Genomic DNA, 17,720 nt, shown 5'->3' with positions numbered 1-17,720 from the left:
ACCTTTTCTTTCCAGGGGTTTCATCAGGAGCTTTGCTACCTCAAGCATTGGTGGTTCATGGTAGATTTCCTGCTTGCCATGTAGGAGACCTGGGTTCAATTCCCAGCCAGTGCAAGTGAATACAGTGCACATACTAGTAGACTGAGCTAATCCTTGACAAGTATGGTTGTTTGTTGTAACTTTCTATTATTCTTTGAATTAAAAAAATAAAAAAAAATCCAACAGATATTTCAAAGCAAACATGGCAGAGTAAATCTGCAATTTATTTACGTTATTGATTCCTTTCTGAAACTTCTGCATTTTATTCATGATTCATATGCAGATCTAGACACAACTAGCAGCACTAATATTGTGTGGCACCATTAAAAAAAATCTGATGGCACCCCAGAGTGCCCACTCACCCTGGCTGAGATTTACTCCTCCAGATTATTTGAACAGCACGGAGAGCATGCTACAAATAGAAAACAGGAGAACAAAAGTGCACCCTTCACCCAATGCCTTGTCCAGCAGGGAAAGTGAAAGGTCTGAGAAAGAGAAACCCCACATATTTAATACCTTAATTTTATTTCAGTCTTCACAAAAAAGGTTTGCTGTCCATTGAGAAATACATTTGGCAGAAAGAGAAGGGGAGGAGAGAATGAGAGGGAAGTTCAAAGCTGGATGCAGCACCCTGGACATTAAATCCTACATTTCATTTCAAAATGGAGTGTCTCCACAGCGCAGCTCTTTCCATCCTGAATGACCTCTCCTTTGCATCACTGCCCTTTTCTATTTTCTTGCCCCCTTGCCTCCCTTTGCTTTTTTTTTTTTTTGTCTTCAGCAAAACTCTGGGGATTATTACAGAAAGGGTGTTGACTCTTACCACTCCCCATGGAGGGATTTTTCAATGGAGTCGGGCATAAAATACCACAAAAGTCCTTTTATACAGAAAGTAAAGTTACACCTTGGCAAAGGAGAAGTACTGCCTCCTCCCCTCCTCCCCACCTCAACCACAGAGCAGTCTTCATTTCCCAGGATAAATGAGAAACCCCAGGGAGACCCTGCTGTGTGGACACGGGCAGAGATCACTGCAAGGTCTCAAATTAAACCCCGCTGTGCAGCAAAGGACTTGTCAGCGCTGCCGCAGGGCTGCCGACAGGAGCAGGTCCCCTCCACCCACTCCTGTCCTGCGCTCACTTCAAATCAAGGCACCACGGTCACCGGACGGAGGAACTTGAGTCCATGCCCCCAAAGCAAAGAGACTGAAAACAGGCCACGGCCACCCCAAGGGGATGGTGGCATCTTGCCTACAGGCTTGGTGCAGAGAAGGGGTGTTGGGGACCTGAGTGGACCTAATCCACCTCCAGCTGTGTGTGCTTTGGGGACAGCGAGCTGGAGAAGTGTTGGTCTTAAAGCTGAGTGTGCTGCTGGAGGGGCTGGGCTCTGTCGCGGGGGTGGGGGGGCAGTACACAGTTCTGCCCAGGCTCACCCAAGCCAAGAGGCCTGTGTTAGAAAGGCAAGGCTCTTTGAGAAGATGCAGTATATTTTATTAGACCAACTGAGTAGTTGGAAGAAAGTTCTTGGCAAGCTTTTGGGCGCAGTCACCCTTCTTCAAGCATAGGAAGTCTCTGCTGGTCTGAGACTCCAAGGAGTGAGAGAAGCTGTAAGTGTGGCAGGATGTCAGTGAACGTGTAAATAGGAGAAATTAGAAAGACAAAAAATAAAACAAGGTAAAGGTGTTTGCAGCCTGCTCTGGGCAGCCCCGGACACCCCCCACAGCCGCCCTGGGCAGCCCCCGGACATCCCCTGCAGCCCGGTGGTGCAGCCCAGCACCAGTCGATGGGAGGGAGCATCCAGTCCCCCGGCTCAGCCCCGGGTCTGCCCCCTCCCCATCTCCCCAGCATTGGTTGGGAGCGGGCCGGAGCTAAGCCCATGGGCCCCACACTGCTGCCGGATGCCACCTAAAAGAAGACGTGGCGGGGGCTGTTCTCCAAGGGGCAGACACCGGAGCTGAAGGGCGGGCCCACCAGCAGTGGTACCTGTCCCTGTGTGACCGACTTGGGACCAAGTCCCAGCTCCAGGCCCCTCAGGGGCCGCTCGTGTAAGCAGGTCCGAGGCAGGGGGTGCGGTGCGGGCTGAGCCATGAGGTGCAGCCACATCTGGGCAAAGGCTGCAGCCAGCGGGGGCTGCTCCAGTCGGTGCCACCGCTCCGCGCCCTGCTCTGCTCCCGTGCCACTCCCACTGCTGCGGCTGCTGCCCCACGGGCAGGCACCAGATGTGGCTCCTGCCAGGTGGGACCTGCCCCCAGCCTGGCGCAGGGCGAAGTGACTGAGTTGGCAGTGCAGGATGAGTGTGGCTGCTGCCTGGATCATACACCCGGCATCAGTTCATAGGCCCAGCTCTGAAAAGTGGTTTGCATTGCAATTTGTTCCTTCTCAGGGTCAGGCCTGAGAGACTGGAGGCAGAGTGTTGTTCTGGCGAGGAGTGTGCCCCACGGGGAGTCGGGGTTTAATGTCTTTGCTAGATTCTGGTGGGCAGGTTGCGGGGTACAGGACAGAGTTGGCAGGTTTTGTGTTTTGAGCTGTAGGAAGGTGGCTTCAGTTCTGGTGATGAGGTCAGGTGCGTGTTTGACTGTACAAACCACCTTTCAGAGCTGGACCACGGACTGCACTTCATCAGCCTCCTGGGCAGTCGGTACAGAAACTCCTGGACTCAGTGCACACAGTGGAGTCTGGCACACTGCGCCCGGCCGGACACCTGACAGCCCAGGCACCTCTGCACTTTTACCGGTGCTCCTACACCCCCTTCTCCCCCTACCCCCCACCCAGCCTGTCCCTCCCCCCCGACACCTCCATTTCCATTTTCACTGACTGGCTTTCTCCCCTGCATTGTGGGCCAGGCCAGCCGCTGGCTTCTTTACTATTCCTTCCACCCACGACCCGCTGCAGGTACTTCCTCAGCCTGACGAAGGGGTTTGCAACACTAAAGCGTCCAAAGATACATTTTTTTAAGTACTCCTTTTTTTTTCATAATACATGTATAGACATAAAAACACAAGATAAGCCATCACACACCGTGAATAACATCATATGTCCAACACAACACAACACAACAGCTTTACTTCTCGCTGTCAATTCCTGTATGAAACGACAGGCTGTGTGACACTTCTGTGTGGGTACCTTTGATGCCGATGCTGATGCTACTGGCATTGAGCCAGCTGAGTTATTGTACCTGCTGTCAGGTAGAGCGGAGGAGCGGGCGTGAGGCTGTAGGGGAGGAGGAGGCCTCAGTGGGGCACAGTGCCGTGTTGTGCAGAGGCCCCAGCACCAGGAAGGGCACACCTTAACACACACACAGTGTCACCCACCCACATCACGAGTTTTGCCTGTCAGCAGCTTGGGGTGCAGGGCCCCAAACGACCGAGTCCCCCCGCGAGACACACACGGCTGGCCCAGCACGCACTCAGGCCTGGTCTAGGACACACACAGCTGCCAGGCTTTGTGGCCTCAGTACGAGCCACCACCCCTGCAGGTTTGTCCCCCCTGTGTTGTAACACACGGCCATGACATGCGTTTGGCTTTCAAGAATTTGGGGTGCAGTTCCCCCAAGCCCCTACACCAATCGTCTTAAAACATGGCACACTTAGTGCTCTCCACAGAGGTTACCATCCCTACCAATTTCATCCAAATTGAAAAAACACAACCAAGTTATAGATCTTCCATTGATTCCCCATTATACCCTGTGGCCAGATCGCCGAGGTGGCTCTGAAGCTTCGGAGCCACTTCAGCCGGATCGAGGCAGAAACCCGGTCTGGAGCTCCAGACTGGATCACTGCCATCCTAAGTGGCCGGATCCAAAGCCGGATCGGATCACTGCCGACTCGCACAGCCCTACTGCCGGAAGCAGCGCAGGGGACCCCGCGGTCGGAGGTGTGTTGGAGGGGGCATCTCCTCCCCCCGGTGCAGGGAGTGACCCCGGGTGGAGCTGAGTGCCAGGTCAGTGTCTGCCCACTGCTGCCGTCCCTCCGGCTGCTACGTCTCCTGTGTCTCGTTTCCAGTTTAACGGATCCAGGTGGAGCCTGCGCTGCCTCCGGAGGGGCCCAGGGAGGAGGAGTGGGAACAGCAAAAAACATGGAGCTCCAGCCCATTCACACCTTTCAAACACCTTCATTTCAACCTTGATTTAGCCCATAAACCTGCACTTATTTCACCCTTGCCCAGGCCTTATCTTGCCAGAGCAGAGATCCTTGCTGTGGGGTTGCAAACAGCTGGCATATGAAATGAGAGCAGCTTGGCTGCAGGCGGCCAGGGGAAGGGCTGGGATGTGGGTGCTGCTCGTTGCAGGTTGGGACCCAAGTCCTGCCCACTCTGAGCACCACAGCACTGGAAAGAGACCTCGGAGTCCTGCCTCATGCCAAAATGAACACGAGTCGCCATGTGACGAGGTCATAACCAAGGCTAACCGCACTCTTTCTTGCATGGGCAGGTGCACCACGAGCAGGTCTAGGGGTAACAGCGGACTTTAGCCGAGCCCCTGTTACCAAGGGTGCAACTAGGCAAAACGCAGTGACAGGTGAAGAAGGCCCGCGCCCCGGGAGCGGGAAGGGCTGACCGCCCCGCCGCACACAGGATCGGGGAGCGGTGGCAGAGGTTGCCCCCGGGCGCGGGAAGCGCGGAGCGCGGAGGCACGGCTGTCGGCGGCGCACCAGCGCGCAGCGACGCACGCGGCGAGTCTGTGCCGGGAGACGGGACAAGGGGGGAGACGCTCACCTCCGGGACAGGCCGCAGCGGGCGGGCTCGGGCCGGGCGGGAGCGCTGACCTGCGGGCTCCCGGCCGGGGTCGGCGCGGGACGGCTGAAGGGCGGCGCATTATTAGTACTCCGGGGGGTCATCACACTTCCCTCGGGGCAGGAGGAGTCACCGATCCGGCCGTACGGATCCGGGAGGGAAGGCAGGAGAGCTCGTGCCCGAGGAGGTGCCTGGCATGGCCAGAGGGGCAGCGTCTCCGGGCGAGGCTGCAGGGTAATACAGACAGTATTGTTAGTGGAAAATGCAGCACATAAATCACCTCTTCTTCTGCCCTATGGGCTTAACATATCATCTGAAGGGAAGGGCACTGGAAAGTAAGTGAAATTGTACCATAATCATTAGCAAAGGGCACAGTGTGAACAGCCGTGCTGATTTTCTTGTCCAGAGAAGCATTTGCTGACTGCGTGTTTTCCATTCTAGATGTTTCAGGACGCGGGCCATGGACAGCTGCAACAGCAATGCTTCTGCCAAAAGCTTTTTTCTGGTTGGGTTTCCTGCTCTTCAGGACTACCAGTTCCTGCTCTTTAGTGTGCTTCTCTTATTCTACCTGCTCATACTAGTCGGCAACATCGCCATCATCACGGTTGTGGTGGTCGACCCAAAGCTTCACAAGCCCATGTACTTTTTCCTAACGAATCTCTCCGTGTTAGATATCCTGTTCACAACCACGACCATTCCCAAAGTGCTGGCTGTGTTTCTGGTCAATGCCAAAATGATTTCTTTCCAGGCCTGTTTCCTGCAGATGTACAGTTTCCACGGGCTAGGGGTGACAGAAGCACTGATTCTGGTGGTCATGTCTTACGATCGCTATGAAGCCATTTGCAATCCTTTGCATTACGCGGTTAAAATGACCAAGAGGATGAACATCCAGCTGGCAGCAAGTGCCTGGATAACTGCCCTGATCATCCCGGCACCTGTCATGATCCAGACCTCTCAGTTAGCGTTTGGTGAAACCACCAAAGTTTATCACTGCTTCTGTGATCACCTGGCCGTGGTCCAAGCAGCCTGCCCGGATTTTGGTGCCACTTTTCAGACCTTCTTGGGGTTTTGCATTGCCATGACGGTCTCCCTTGTGCCTCTTACCCTTGTCATCCTGTCATATGTGCTGATCATAATCTCCATATTAAAGATCGATTCCAGGGAAGGTCGCAGGAAAGCCTTTTCCACATGCACTTCCCATCTGATTGTGGTTGGCAGTTATTATTTTTCCTTGGCTGTGTCTTACATGTCTTACAGAGCAGACATGCCTACTGATATCCACAACATGAGCAATGTGGTCTTTGCTATTTTGACTCCTTTGTTAAATCCCCTCATTTATACTTTACGCAACAGGGAAGTGAAAGAGGCAATAAGACAGTTTATTGTACTCAAGATCTTTCCTCCTTTTAAAAACATTTTAGTGCTTTAGGGCACATTTGCTTCAGCACTATGTAAACCTCTGCACTATTTCTGTTCTTTTGAAAGGGGATTAATTAAGACTAAAGTGGTTTGCAAAGCCTTCATTGTGGTCCTTGCAGTGGGATGAATTTCATGCAATCCGGTAGTGCTAACTATCCTCCTTGGGCTTGAAAAAGGGTAATTATATTGGGAATTTTGCTACTTGGATTGCTTTCTTCTCTGGACAACCACCTTCAATCATCATGTGATACCCTGATTATTGCAAAATCAGTTTAAGTGTGTGCAAGTGCCTTAAAATGTGTCATGGAATCATAGAAGGAGAAGGGACCTGTATGATCATCAAGTCCGGTCCTCTGCCCTGAGCAGGAAGTATTGGGCTCAAGTGAGCTCAACAAGGTGCTTGTCCAGCCTCATCTTGAACACCTCCAATGAGGGCGATGGCACCACCTGTGCTGGGACCATGTTCCAGATTGTGGTGACACCTACAGAGAAAAAGTTCTTTCTTATGACCAGCCTGAATCTACCCGCTATTAGTTTATGCCCATTGTTCCTCATCCTCCCTTGAGGTGCCCTCCTGAATAGTTGCTGTCCTGGTTCTTGATGCTTCCCCCTGAGGTACTCGTAGGCAGCTATCAAGTCACCTCTCAGCTTTCTCTTCCTCAGGCTGCACCGGCCTAGTTCCGGGAGTCTCTCCTCATAGGGTCTACCCTCCATGCCCTTAGTCAAATGAGTGACCCTTCTTTGTACCCTCTCGAGCTTATCCATGTCCTTATTGAAGTGCGGTGCCCAGAAGTGGGCACAGTACACCAGCTGAGGCCTCACCAGTGCTGAATAGAGAGGGAGGAGTACCTCCCCAGATCTATTGGTTATACAACAGCTGATGCATGCCAGAGTTTTACTGGCCCTTTGGCAGCCTCATCACACTATCAAAAGGGCCAGCAAAACTCTGGTGTGCATTAGCCACTGGTCTATAAAGGAAAAAAAGCAGCTTCATAGAAAAGGGCAGCGTGTTGCACTGCATTTATTATCCCTCTGTAAATCTGGAGCAGGGGTGTGCTATTAGTTCAGCTGGAAGGCTGCTTAATGAGCTTTGGTGAGCCATTAAGGGCTTCAAGGGTAGCCCCACCCTTGACAGGTGCTCCATCCCCAGTCACCATCTTGGGACTGGAAATCCCTCCCCTTGTCCTAGAAGTACTCTTTTGTGTGTGGTCCTTCTTGAAACCGGAAAATAAAGAAATCATATACTAAAGAAAATAAAATCAAATAAAATCAAATGTCTACTTTATTTTAATTTTATTTAAAAAAATATTTTCTCCTGTTTTACATGGGGTTACCTAATGTATGTAGAGGCAATTGCATAATAGCTCAAAATACACTCTTACTCTTGTATATTTTGTGGTGCGGAAGGGGGTGTATGTGGGGTTGGAGAGTGGGTGTGTGTAACAGAGGGCTCTGGGCTCTCTGTTACTTTAAGGTAAAGACAGCCCAGCCAGGGAGCACTGCAGGGCAGGCAGGGGGCAGCAGCTAAATGTTGCTAGGGCAACAGGGCAAAATGAGGCGGTCAGCAGACACCTGCAAGTGGTCAGCTGACTGGATGCAGGCAGGGCCCTGGGAGCATATAAGCTCGAGGTTGGGGCTGGCAGGGAAGTCCCTCCCTGGCTGCCACAGGGGAAGGAGCTCCTGCCCAGGGATGCTGGGCTGACTGCTTTGCTGCCTACAGGAGCAGGGAGGCTCAGGGAGCATGCGAGGTATCCTTGTTGGGCCCCAGCTCAAGTCTGGGTTCGTGCCTGGTATGCAAGGGCCAATAAAGATACCAGGGGTGAAAGTATAAAGAAGATTTATTGCTAGCAATAAAAGGTGCAAGCGGAATAATTTCACAGAACAAGCACACTAGATTTCAATTCTAAGCCACTTTTATACAGAAGTTTTAGACCTTCATAAGCATCCTTGTTTGCTAATTGGCTATAAAGGAGTGACGCAAGGAGTTCTTTACTGAGCATGTCTCTATACCTGTGTTTTAGCTATGTATCTCATTAACATACATATATGTTTCATTAGCATACCTTTTGCCCACCTAGGGGTGTGATTTTTAGTATTTTAATGAGCTCTTTGACCCAGTACTCTGATTCTGCTTTTGTTTTCAAGTCTCCTTTATCTAAGACTGTCTCCTCCTTATCATTGCAGATAGGCATTCCTCACATAACATTCACTATTGCTTAGGCTTTGCATAGTAGTTTCTAGGTCAAACCTCACATCCTGACAGAGAGGCATGCTATTTCAGGGTAAGGGTTTGCCCTCTTAAAGGGGAAGAGGGCTGCTACTTTGTTATGATAATGCTACAGCTCAGGGGCTTATGTCATGTTCCTGTTTTTTTACCAGTGGTTTAGGATGAGGCTGCAAGGGGAGGTAAGGAGGCCTCATTATTGCCCAGGGGGCACATTTCTGCCAGGGGTAGGCTCAAGCAGTTATTGAGCCCAGAGCAGACAGAGAGAGAGTGCAGCCGCACAGCGGCCTGGGGACCGGTGACTGGAAAGGACAAACTGAAGCTAGTGCCTCAAAGCCTGGTTCGATTCAGTGGGCCCAGGCGAGAAGGTGTAGTGACATTAAAGTGGCAAAGGCCAAGAAGGAACAACATTTCTGTAACACTCATGATGTATGGTACAGAGGAGGATTTGGAGCCGCAATTAGCCCATAAGGCTTTGGGTGACCTGCCAGGCATAGCTGACTACAGAGGCCCAGCCAGGGACCTGGCACCAGTGAGGACAACTAGGGTGTCGGGGACACTACTGGGGGTTTTGGTGGGACCAGAGCTATGCAAAGGTCTGTGGGAAGCCTCCCTATTCATTTATATTTCCATCCAGGTGTGGCAGGCGAGACAGGAGGGTGCCCCGGGGGTGGAGCAGGACATAGTTGCAGAGCCAGCAAGGGGCATCACGGCCACCCCTGAGACCCTGATGTGTTACAATGTGCATGTGTGGTGTGGTGTGCAGGGTGTACGTATGGGGTATGGGTATGTTAGGTGCGGTGTGTGAAGGAGGGTGGGGGGGTGTATGTGGAGGGTTGCAAGGGTGGAGTATGTGGCTGGGGTGGAGGTGTGGGTGTGCATGTGTGTGTGAGGGGGTGGGAGTGTGTGTGGGGGCTGTGGGAGGGTGTGGGTGCGTTTAGGAGTCTGGTGGGGGGTGAGGGGGTGTGGCAGGGTGTGGGTGTGTGGCTGGGAGAGCCATCTGCAGAGTCCCTGGCGTGTGCGAATCCCTGGAGCTGCATGTGGTGGCAGTGAGCAGGGCCAGCCCAGCCCTGCCCTACAGTGCAAAGGAGGCAGTCAGGCCCACAGGCTGCAGGAAGAGGAGCTCCTGGGAGAGAAGGGCTGCAGGAGACAGGCAGGGAGGCACCGAGGCCACCCATGAGAGCAGGGTTGGGAGAGCTGAGTGGGAAGTGTGGCTTCAGGTGACATTGAGCCAGGGTGGGGGAGATTCAGTTTGTGAAGCAGCTTGCTTGTGTTTCTGCTGCATTTACGCTTGGGACCGGAGGACCGGGTTGTGGCTGTAGGGGAGGAAGAAGACCGCGGTGGGGTGCTGGTGGGGCACTCTGTGACAGGTAGCCAGCCTGGGCTCAGCGGCCCAGAGGGCTCAGGGCTGGCCCATAGGACGAGAGTGCAGGACATGGCCAGGGGCCCGGATCATGTGAGTGTGAGACAGGTCTGGGGCCCAGGAGCCAAGGCCCGAGGCAGGAAGTCTAAGCTGAGGAGCACAGCCAGAACAGAAGCACCAAGGCGGGGAAGGCTGAGGGCCAACAGCTGCGTTGGGCCAGAGAGCCCACTCTCAATGAGGAGGGAGTAATATCGACGAGGCGTAAGTGTGACTACAAGGGAGGATGGAGCTGTGAATATAGCCCATAAGGGAACTGGCACCATGAGGCTCGGGTAGGGCCAGGAGGGCCACAACTTAGAGCCTGAGGGGCAAGACCAGAGCCAGCTGAGTACAGGACATACCAGCTAGCTAAGTGAACTGGGTCTTACTCTGGGACTGCTGGGTGGCCTCCCTAGACACCATGAAAGTTCCCTCAAGGCTTGGATGGTGAGATCAAAAAGGGAGGGGACCTGAGGAGCCAGAGCGGGGCAGGAATTGCTCGGCCGCAGGGACCCTGGGGCCGGGCTCTGCCACGGGAGCCAGTGCACAATTGCTACAGGTCAGATGTGTCCACATGTCCAGAGCTGCAGCGCTCCAGGTAGAGCAGTCTCCTTTTAGGTGTTAAACCAATATGTTTGCAGTGAAAATGGTTGGGGGGCTGGGGCACATGATTTGTGAGAAGAGACTGAGGGAAATGGGCTGACTTTGCCTGCAGAAGAGAAGACCGAGGGGGATTGAACAGCAGCCTTCAACTCCCTTAAGGGGATGCAAAGAGGATGGAGCGGGGCTGTTTCCAGTGGGGGCAGATGGCAGGACAAGGAGCAAAGGGCTCCAGCTGCAGCAAGGGGAGTTCAGGTTAGATACAAAGAAAAACTTTCCCACTAGGAGAGGTAGTAAAGCACTGGTGAAGGCTACCTGAAGAGTTGAGGAGTCTCCATCCTTGGAGGTTTTGAAGCCCCAGTTAGACAAAACCTGCCTTGGATGAACTAGTTGGGGCTGGTCGTGCTTTGAGCAGGGGGTTGGACTAGATGTGACCTCCCAAGGTCCCTTCTAACCCTCATTTTCTATGACTCTATGATCCCAGCTCTTCTGATCACCCCTCAGATGTCCTTTGCTACTGGAAGTCTCAGCACATGTGCTTTTGGGTGATTAACTGGATCTGGGGGTGCTTTGATGGCTCCATAAATTATTTAATGAGGCAAAGTTTGGAATGACATGGTTGGATGGGACAATCACCCAGTTAAGTCAATGGCCAACATCCAGTGACTTTCGATGGGAGCAGGCCGGCATTCCCCATGAATCATGACATTGAAACATTGGGTAACGTGTCATCAGATTGCACACACCTTAGTTCCAATATCTCCGTTTCATCTCCTTGACTGTCAGCATCTTCAATGTGATTTGCACCTATTGTGAACTCTGCTGTGCCACTGAGGTCCCAAACCTGCTGGGATTGCTTATCATTAAAGTAACGAAGGCCATTTCAGTCTCTTAATTGAAGACAAAGAAAAAAACCCCAATGCTGATGTCACCTTTGGGGACTGCGATGGGGAAAACAACCAAGCAGTTTGTTCAAAAGACACACAGTCCTCTTAGTCGGGCCAGTTGCAGAGGCTTTGCAGCTGGAGTCTCGCGCCCATCATTGAGAATAAGCCTAGCCACAGTGAAGATCTTTTCATCACTTGAATGTGCAAGTGAGTTACTATTCACATGGCTGTATCACATGTTCTTACCTTTCAGTCTAACTACCTACTTCCTTTGCTTTAGCTTTTTGGATGGAAACCAGGATGGAGGGAAAGTTTAATACAATGAATATAAATAGGCAACAAACCAAGGCATTTTATTTGTCTTAAAAGAGAGCAGTTTCAGGACAATGCTAGTGTGCGGGATACTACATCTTGAAAGTTTGCATTAAATACTATAAAGCCGTTTGCTTTTTATAGTAGGGCTTTTATAATGTCAACTTTGATCCAAAATCCTTTGCAGAGTTGAAAGAGCAACACAGGAGGAAGCGAGTAATGAAGTGGTGCAGGTAGGAAGTGAGGAGAGAGAGCAAAATGCCTGGAGACTGCCTGTGTGCTAGGATGTCAACGAGAGAGAAACAGTCTGCTTGTTGTGTAGGGTAACCTCGTTCTTCCAATCTTTCTACCGAAGGATGAGTTGGCTTGAAGTCAATCAGAGATTTAATGACCTCAGAAAATTCTGATTATAACGGTATTTGAGACCAGAGCGATAACATTGTCAACTCCTTGTAATTAGAGAATGGGAAAATTAAAAGGACTCAAAAGCTAAATTCACTTAGAGTTTGAATAGGCTGAATGCCCATTTGAATCTTTTTTTTCTTAGCAACCCCATACATCTGCTATTTATCAGTCTAAAAAAATTATCGGCAGGAATGGGAATATTTAGGCTGCACTGCCTGGAAGTCTTCCAGCACCACGCTCTCAGCTCCTGTGATAGAGAGGTGAAGTACATACACGTCTCCTGGGCGTCTCGTATCCCTGTTCTCAGAGCACAAGAGCAAGGGACAGCCAAACACGACTTATAAAACTCATAGAAGAAAATGCTTATCTTCAGATCACAAATGAGCATGGTGAACACTGTCACGGGGCAGTCCTTTTCAGGGGAGCCTGGGCTGCAGAGCTCCCTTATCCCATCCTGTCTAGATTAGCTAGGCTGCAGAAAAGGGGGCTGGAGTTGGAAGAGCTGCAGAGGAAGCTGGAGTCTGACGCTAGCTGGAGTAGGACGGAGAATTTGGGCTCGAAATAATGAGACTTAGATACTCCAGACTCCTGCAATGGTGGGCCTGAGCGCCCCAGGAGCAGCGTACTCTTTGGGGTGGCTAGACCTCAGACTATTACTCTCTTCTGTCAGGGAAGAGAGGAAGGTAACGGGGAATCAAGACAGGACCCAAGGTTCCCCAATCGTCCCACTCTCCATAGGAAACCCCTGGAATAAGTGACAGATGCCAGGCAGAGTTTCAAAGATGGACCCACGAAACACTTGAGAAATCAGTGCCCTCGGCTGGCGAGGCAGGAGGACAGATCCCAGTGCCAGGTGGTAATTAGGAAGCTCTGGGCTCAATAACTGCTTGAGCCTGCCCCGGGCAATCACATGCCTCCCTGGGCAGTAATGAGGCCTCCTTACCTCCCCTTCCAGCCTCCCCTTGCTGAAGACCTGGGAGCAAAGAGGAATAAAGATGGTCCTCACAACAGGCAGGGTGCGCAGCCAGAGCCCTCTGCACAGAACAGGGCACCTGAACACGGCACCTGCCACGGACCACAGCAAGGGGTGTTTGGAGAGGAGGGATGTGGGAGCCCAGGTCCCTGGTGTCCGGGATGGGACAGGCAGAGAGCGGGTTTGTGTCCCTGGCAAGAAACTACAAGCCCTTGAACAGCGCGGAGCAGAAACTCCAGCACCTGCAGTCAGTGCGGTGCTGCGTAAGGCAGGTACAGCAATCCCGTTAGAAGAGGGGTGGATGGGAATGGGGCACCCCAGCAAGTACCCCACAGTGTCACGGGCTCCAGCCCCAGCCCTGGTGAAGGAGGGAAGAGGCTGAGGTTCCTGAGCGTGTCGGCACCCAGAAGAGATGCTGCGGGGGCTGGCAGCTTCCAGCAAGGGGAGGCAGTGGGGTTTGCTCTGCCCATGGAGAGCACCGATTCCAGAACGGAGGATGCAGAGTTTATACCAGGGCAAGGGGGAAATCCCTCTCCGGGCAACTTGAGAGCCAGGAGTGGGCCATGACCCAGATGGGGAGAGCACAGAAAGGTTTCCCAGAGGCAGCAGGAGCCCAAGGAAAGACACCGCGGTGGAGGAGAAAGAGAGAGGCTCTGGGGGAGCGGGTGAGAGACAGCAGGAGCCCCAGGGAAGACGGAGGGAAATGCACAGGCACAATAAAGGCTCCCTGTTTGCAGCAGATGGGTCTGCTGTGCTGTTTGGGAGGTCTGGCCGCCCCTCTCTCACGTGAGGAGGAAGACACCCCATCTTGAGCGCTGAGCAAAGAGGGAGCTGTCTGGGGCCACGGTGCTACAGGGAGCCGGGGCAGACAAGAGCAGGGGCTCAGAGCCGGAGCTTGTCTCTTTAGAAGTCACCCCAGGGCTGGCTGCCCGGTGTCCTCACTGCCAGCAGACAAGGCTTCTTCCCGGGGAGGCTTGAGGCAGATTTTCCCCTGACAAGGGCTGATCCACGACCCTCTACAGACCCTACAGAGCACTGAGAAGTGTGGGTGCAGTAGGGAGCAAACCAGTCCAGACGGGCATCCTGCGTTGGAAAGACCAGGTATCTCGGCTGACTCCTATAGCAAGTGAAGCCCATTTTTCCAGCTGATTGGGTGCGGTGGTGGTACCAGCTGAGTCTCGTCTCAAGCAGGAGAGCCTCAGCCTGCTCTCTCACACTGCCACGGCAGTCGGGGCCGCACGTACAGCGGAGAGGCTCTGATGCCAAGATATGTGGAAGCAGACAGTGCCGTTGGTGGAAATGCAGCACAAAATCCACCTCTTCTTCCACCTTTTGCGCTTAACATATCATCTGAAGGGAAGGGCACTGGAAGGTAAGTGAAACGGCATCATAATCTTTAGCAAACGGCACAGTGTGAACGGCCCTGCTGGCTGCTTTGTGCCCAGGACGTGCTCGCTGACTGCGTGTTTTCCATTCCAGATGTTTCAGGACGCGGGCCATGGACAGCTGCAACAGCAATGCTTGTGCCAAAAGCTTTTTTCTGGTTGGGTTTCCTGCTCTTCAGGACTACCAGCTCCCGCTCTTTCTTGTCTTTCTCTTATTCTACCTGCTCATACTAGCCGGCAACCTCGCCATCATCACGGTTGTGGTGGTCGACCCAAAGCTTCACAAGCCCATGTACTTTTTCCTAACGAATCTCTCCGTGTTAGATATCCTGTTCACAACCACGACCATTCCCAAAATGCTGGCTATGTTTCTGTTCGATGCCAAAACGATTTCTTTCCAGGCCTGCTTCCTGCAGATGTACAGTTTCCACGGGCTAACGGTGACAGAAGCTCTGATTCTGGTGGTCATGTCTTACGATCGCTATGAAGCCATTTGCAATCCTTTGCATTACGCGGTTAAAATGACCAAGAGGATGAACATCCAGCTGGCAGCAAGTGCCTGGATAACTGCCCTGATCATCCCGGCACCTGTCATGATCCAGACCTCTCAGTTAGCGTTTGGTGAAACCACCAAAGTTTATCACTGCTTCTGTGATCACCTGGCCGTGGTACAAGCAGCCTGCCCGGATTTTGGTGCCACTTTTCAGACCTTCTTGGGGTTTTGCATTGCCATGACGGTCTCCCTTGTGCCTCTTATGCTTGTTGTTGTGTCATACACTCACATCATTATCTCCATATTAAAAATCAACTCCAAGGAAGGTCGCAGTAAAGCTTTTTCCACTTGCACTTCCCATTTGATTGTGGTTGGCACTTACTATTCATCCATTGCTGTGGCATATGTCTCGTACAGAGCACGTATGCCTATTGATATCCACGTCATGAGCAACGTGGTTTTTGCTATTTTAACTCCTTTGTTAAATCCCCTCATTTACACTTTACGCAACAAGGAAGTGAAACGGGCAGTAAAACAGTTCATTTTTTCCAAGATCTTTCCTCTTACTAAAAAGATGTAGTTGTAGCAACAGGGTTTATTGTTTTACCATTCATTTGTCCTCTTCTGCCGTGGACGGATCTCTGAATGGATGCACTCCTTCCACCCACTTTAGTATTAGCTCATGTCCAAGCGTACACAAGTGCCCTAAAGGAGCTGTATTTTGACAAGTGCTTTGTAAAAAAGCCCAGCTCGGTACTCTCTGTATCTTATGTCTCCATGACTCTGGATCAAGCATGTTCTGTTTCCACGTGGAAACAACCCGACCAAAGAGCTGAATGTGAACTTGTCCTTTCCTTTTCAGGTGCAGAAACCTGTGAGCCATCTCCATCTACCACATATAATGGCTGTAATCGGGATGTAATTTAAGACAGGCTTTCCTCATCAGTATGATTTTATCCTCTGTTTACTATTAAAACATTCGATTACCCCATTCATTTTTTTTCTTCTGTGACCCAGTGGAAAGAAATTAAATGATCACTCCTAAATAATAAAACGCTTGGCCATGCTTACGTGTCAACCTTTTCCTACGTATAAAGCAGTAAGGGCATGAACAGATTTAACATTTGTAGCTCTCCAAGTACCTTGGAGGTCCTTCAAAAAAATCAAGGGACAGATATCCCCACCCAATGAGATCTTTCTAACATGCCCATCCTCAGAAAGGATCTTTCTAATATACCCATCCTCCATGTAAAGCACCTCATTTTACATCTGTATCCTCCAGCAGAGTATGATAGGTCAGTCCACCAGCATCCCACAGTGCCCTGCAGCTATCATGTTCCCCATTGCCCTGCTCCCAGGTGTTGCCTCTATAGTTCACTGCAAGTCCACTGCTCTGGGGACCCAGGACCTGCCCAGCGTGTGGCCTTGCCTATATGCAGCCAAGCACAAAGACACCACTGTACCCACCCCTTGTTGGCCATCCATCCAAGAACTGTTCCTGGGGTGGGCAGCAATCTCAAGGACCCTCTGGGCAAGTCACCAATGGCCCCATGCCCATGATGTCCATGCCTCCATCCTCCGCCATGTCTGCAGAGCGGTCCACAAACCAGAGGTGGGCAGAGGTCCTGAGACTCGCTCTCAGCATGGACAGACTGTGGGGTGTAGGAGAAGATGCACGTGGGGTTGGCAGTTGAGTGAGGTGAAACGCGGGGAAGAAGGGAGCTGCATGAGGAGACTGAGGAGAAGGGGTTGAAGGGGAAACTGGGAATGCGAAGAGACCCAAGACTCCCTCTCTGTCCTGATGGCTAAACTTCTCTGCCATGGCTCCTTCATCTCCTCCTGCAGCTGGCTGCCCCTTTTCCATCACCTTTTCTTCTTCGCACCCGCAATGAGGCCAGCTTCTGGGTTCAGCGCATCTGACAAAGCCAAAGCTCGCTGCATTTCAGCAGTACGTTTTCCAGCCCCGATAGGTCCACAACTGAGATTCAGTCCACAGAAAGCACAGTGGCCAACAGAGCTGAGCGGGGTGTTTGCAACCCGTGAGACCGTCGCAGGAGCGCTGGCTGCACAAGACCCGCGTGGCCGGGCTGGTTTTGTTCAGAGCTGAGACCTGCTGAAGATTATTTTGTGCAGGGCTCGTGCGCAGAACAGCCAACAGCAGCAACAACCCGCGTGTCTCCTCTGAAGTCCCACGTCCCCTTGTTTTAGGTGCTGCCCCCAAGTTGTGGTGCAAGATGGGGCTGTGCCATGCACGGATGAGCTAGCTCCCTGCAAAGAGCAGATCTCCCAAAACACCGGCCTGGGATCACTGCACCTATTAGCCACCCACCTTGTCACCCCGTGGGCTTGTCAGTCCGCAAGCCGGACCCAGTCCGTGGGCCTAATTCAGCATCTGGTACAGACCTAGCTGGGGCCCGATCCAGCTGTGCAGGTATGACTGGGACCCAAACCCTCTGTGCAGGCCTAGCCTGGCCGGAGCTGGATCCAGCCGCACAAGGCTGGGGGCCTGATCCACTGCTCCCCACCACTGAGTTTCCAGACCCGGCGGGACCCCCCCGCCATATGACTGTAGCAGGATCCAGCCTCCGTGGCCATCCAGGGCACCCCTCGTGGCCCCATTTGTCCTGCTGGCTCCCCTCCTGCCTCTCAGGATACCACCCTGTCATCCCACCTGCCTTGCCTGGATGGTAGACTGGGGGACACTGCCGTCCAAGGCCAATGTGAGTTACCTGGGCATGGTCTCACTTCGGGGGGCTCGGAGCCCTTCTGCCATACAGCTGTGCCAGCCGACTGGCCCCGTCACCCTCGCCCTGGCCCCACTCATAGCCTCCAGGCCTTAATCACATTATGCGCT

At 52.4% G+C, this 17,720-nt stretch overlaps 2 protein-coding genes across 2 annotated transcripts; both read left to right on the top strand.

Moving 5' to 3' along the window:
* Nucleotides 1–5,226: 5,226 nt before the first annotated feature.
* LOC132249524 (olfactory receptor 2AT4-like) lies at nucleotides 5,227–6,195 on the top strand. Its single transcript, XM_059724834.1, has one exon. The coding sequence runs from the start codon at nucleotides 5,227–5,229 to the stop codon at nucleotides 6,193–6,195; it is 969 nt and encodes a 322-aa protein (XP_059580817.1).
* Nucleotides 6,196–14,486: 8,291 nt separating this feature from the next.
* LOC132249523 (olfactory receptor 2AT4-like) lies at nucleotides 14,487–15,446 on the top strand. Its single transcript, XM_059724832.1, has one exon. The coding sequence runs from the start codon at nucleotides 14,487–14,489 to the stop codon at nucleotides 15,444–15,446; it is 960 nt and encodes a 319-aa protein (XP_059580815.1).
* Nucleotides 15,447–17,720: the final 2,274 nt, after the last annotated feature.

Source organism: Alligator mississippiensis, chromosome 1, assembly GCF_030867095.1.
Source record: "Alligator mississippiensis isolate rAllMis1 chromosome 1, rAllMis1, whole genome shotgun sequence".
NCBI classification, from domain to species: Eukaryota; Metazoa; Chordata; order Crocodylia; family Alligatoridae; genus Alligator; species Alligator mississippiensis.
This window is presented reverse-complemented; position numbering and strand designations above follow the sequence as displayed.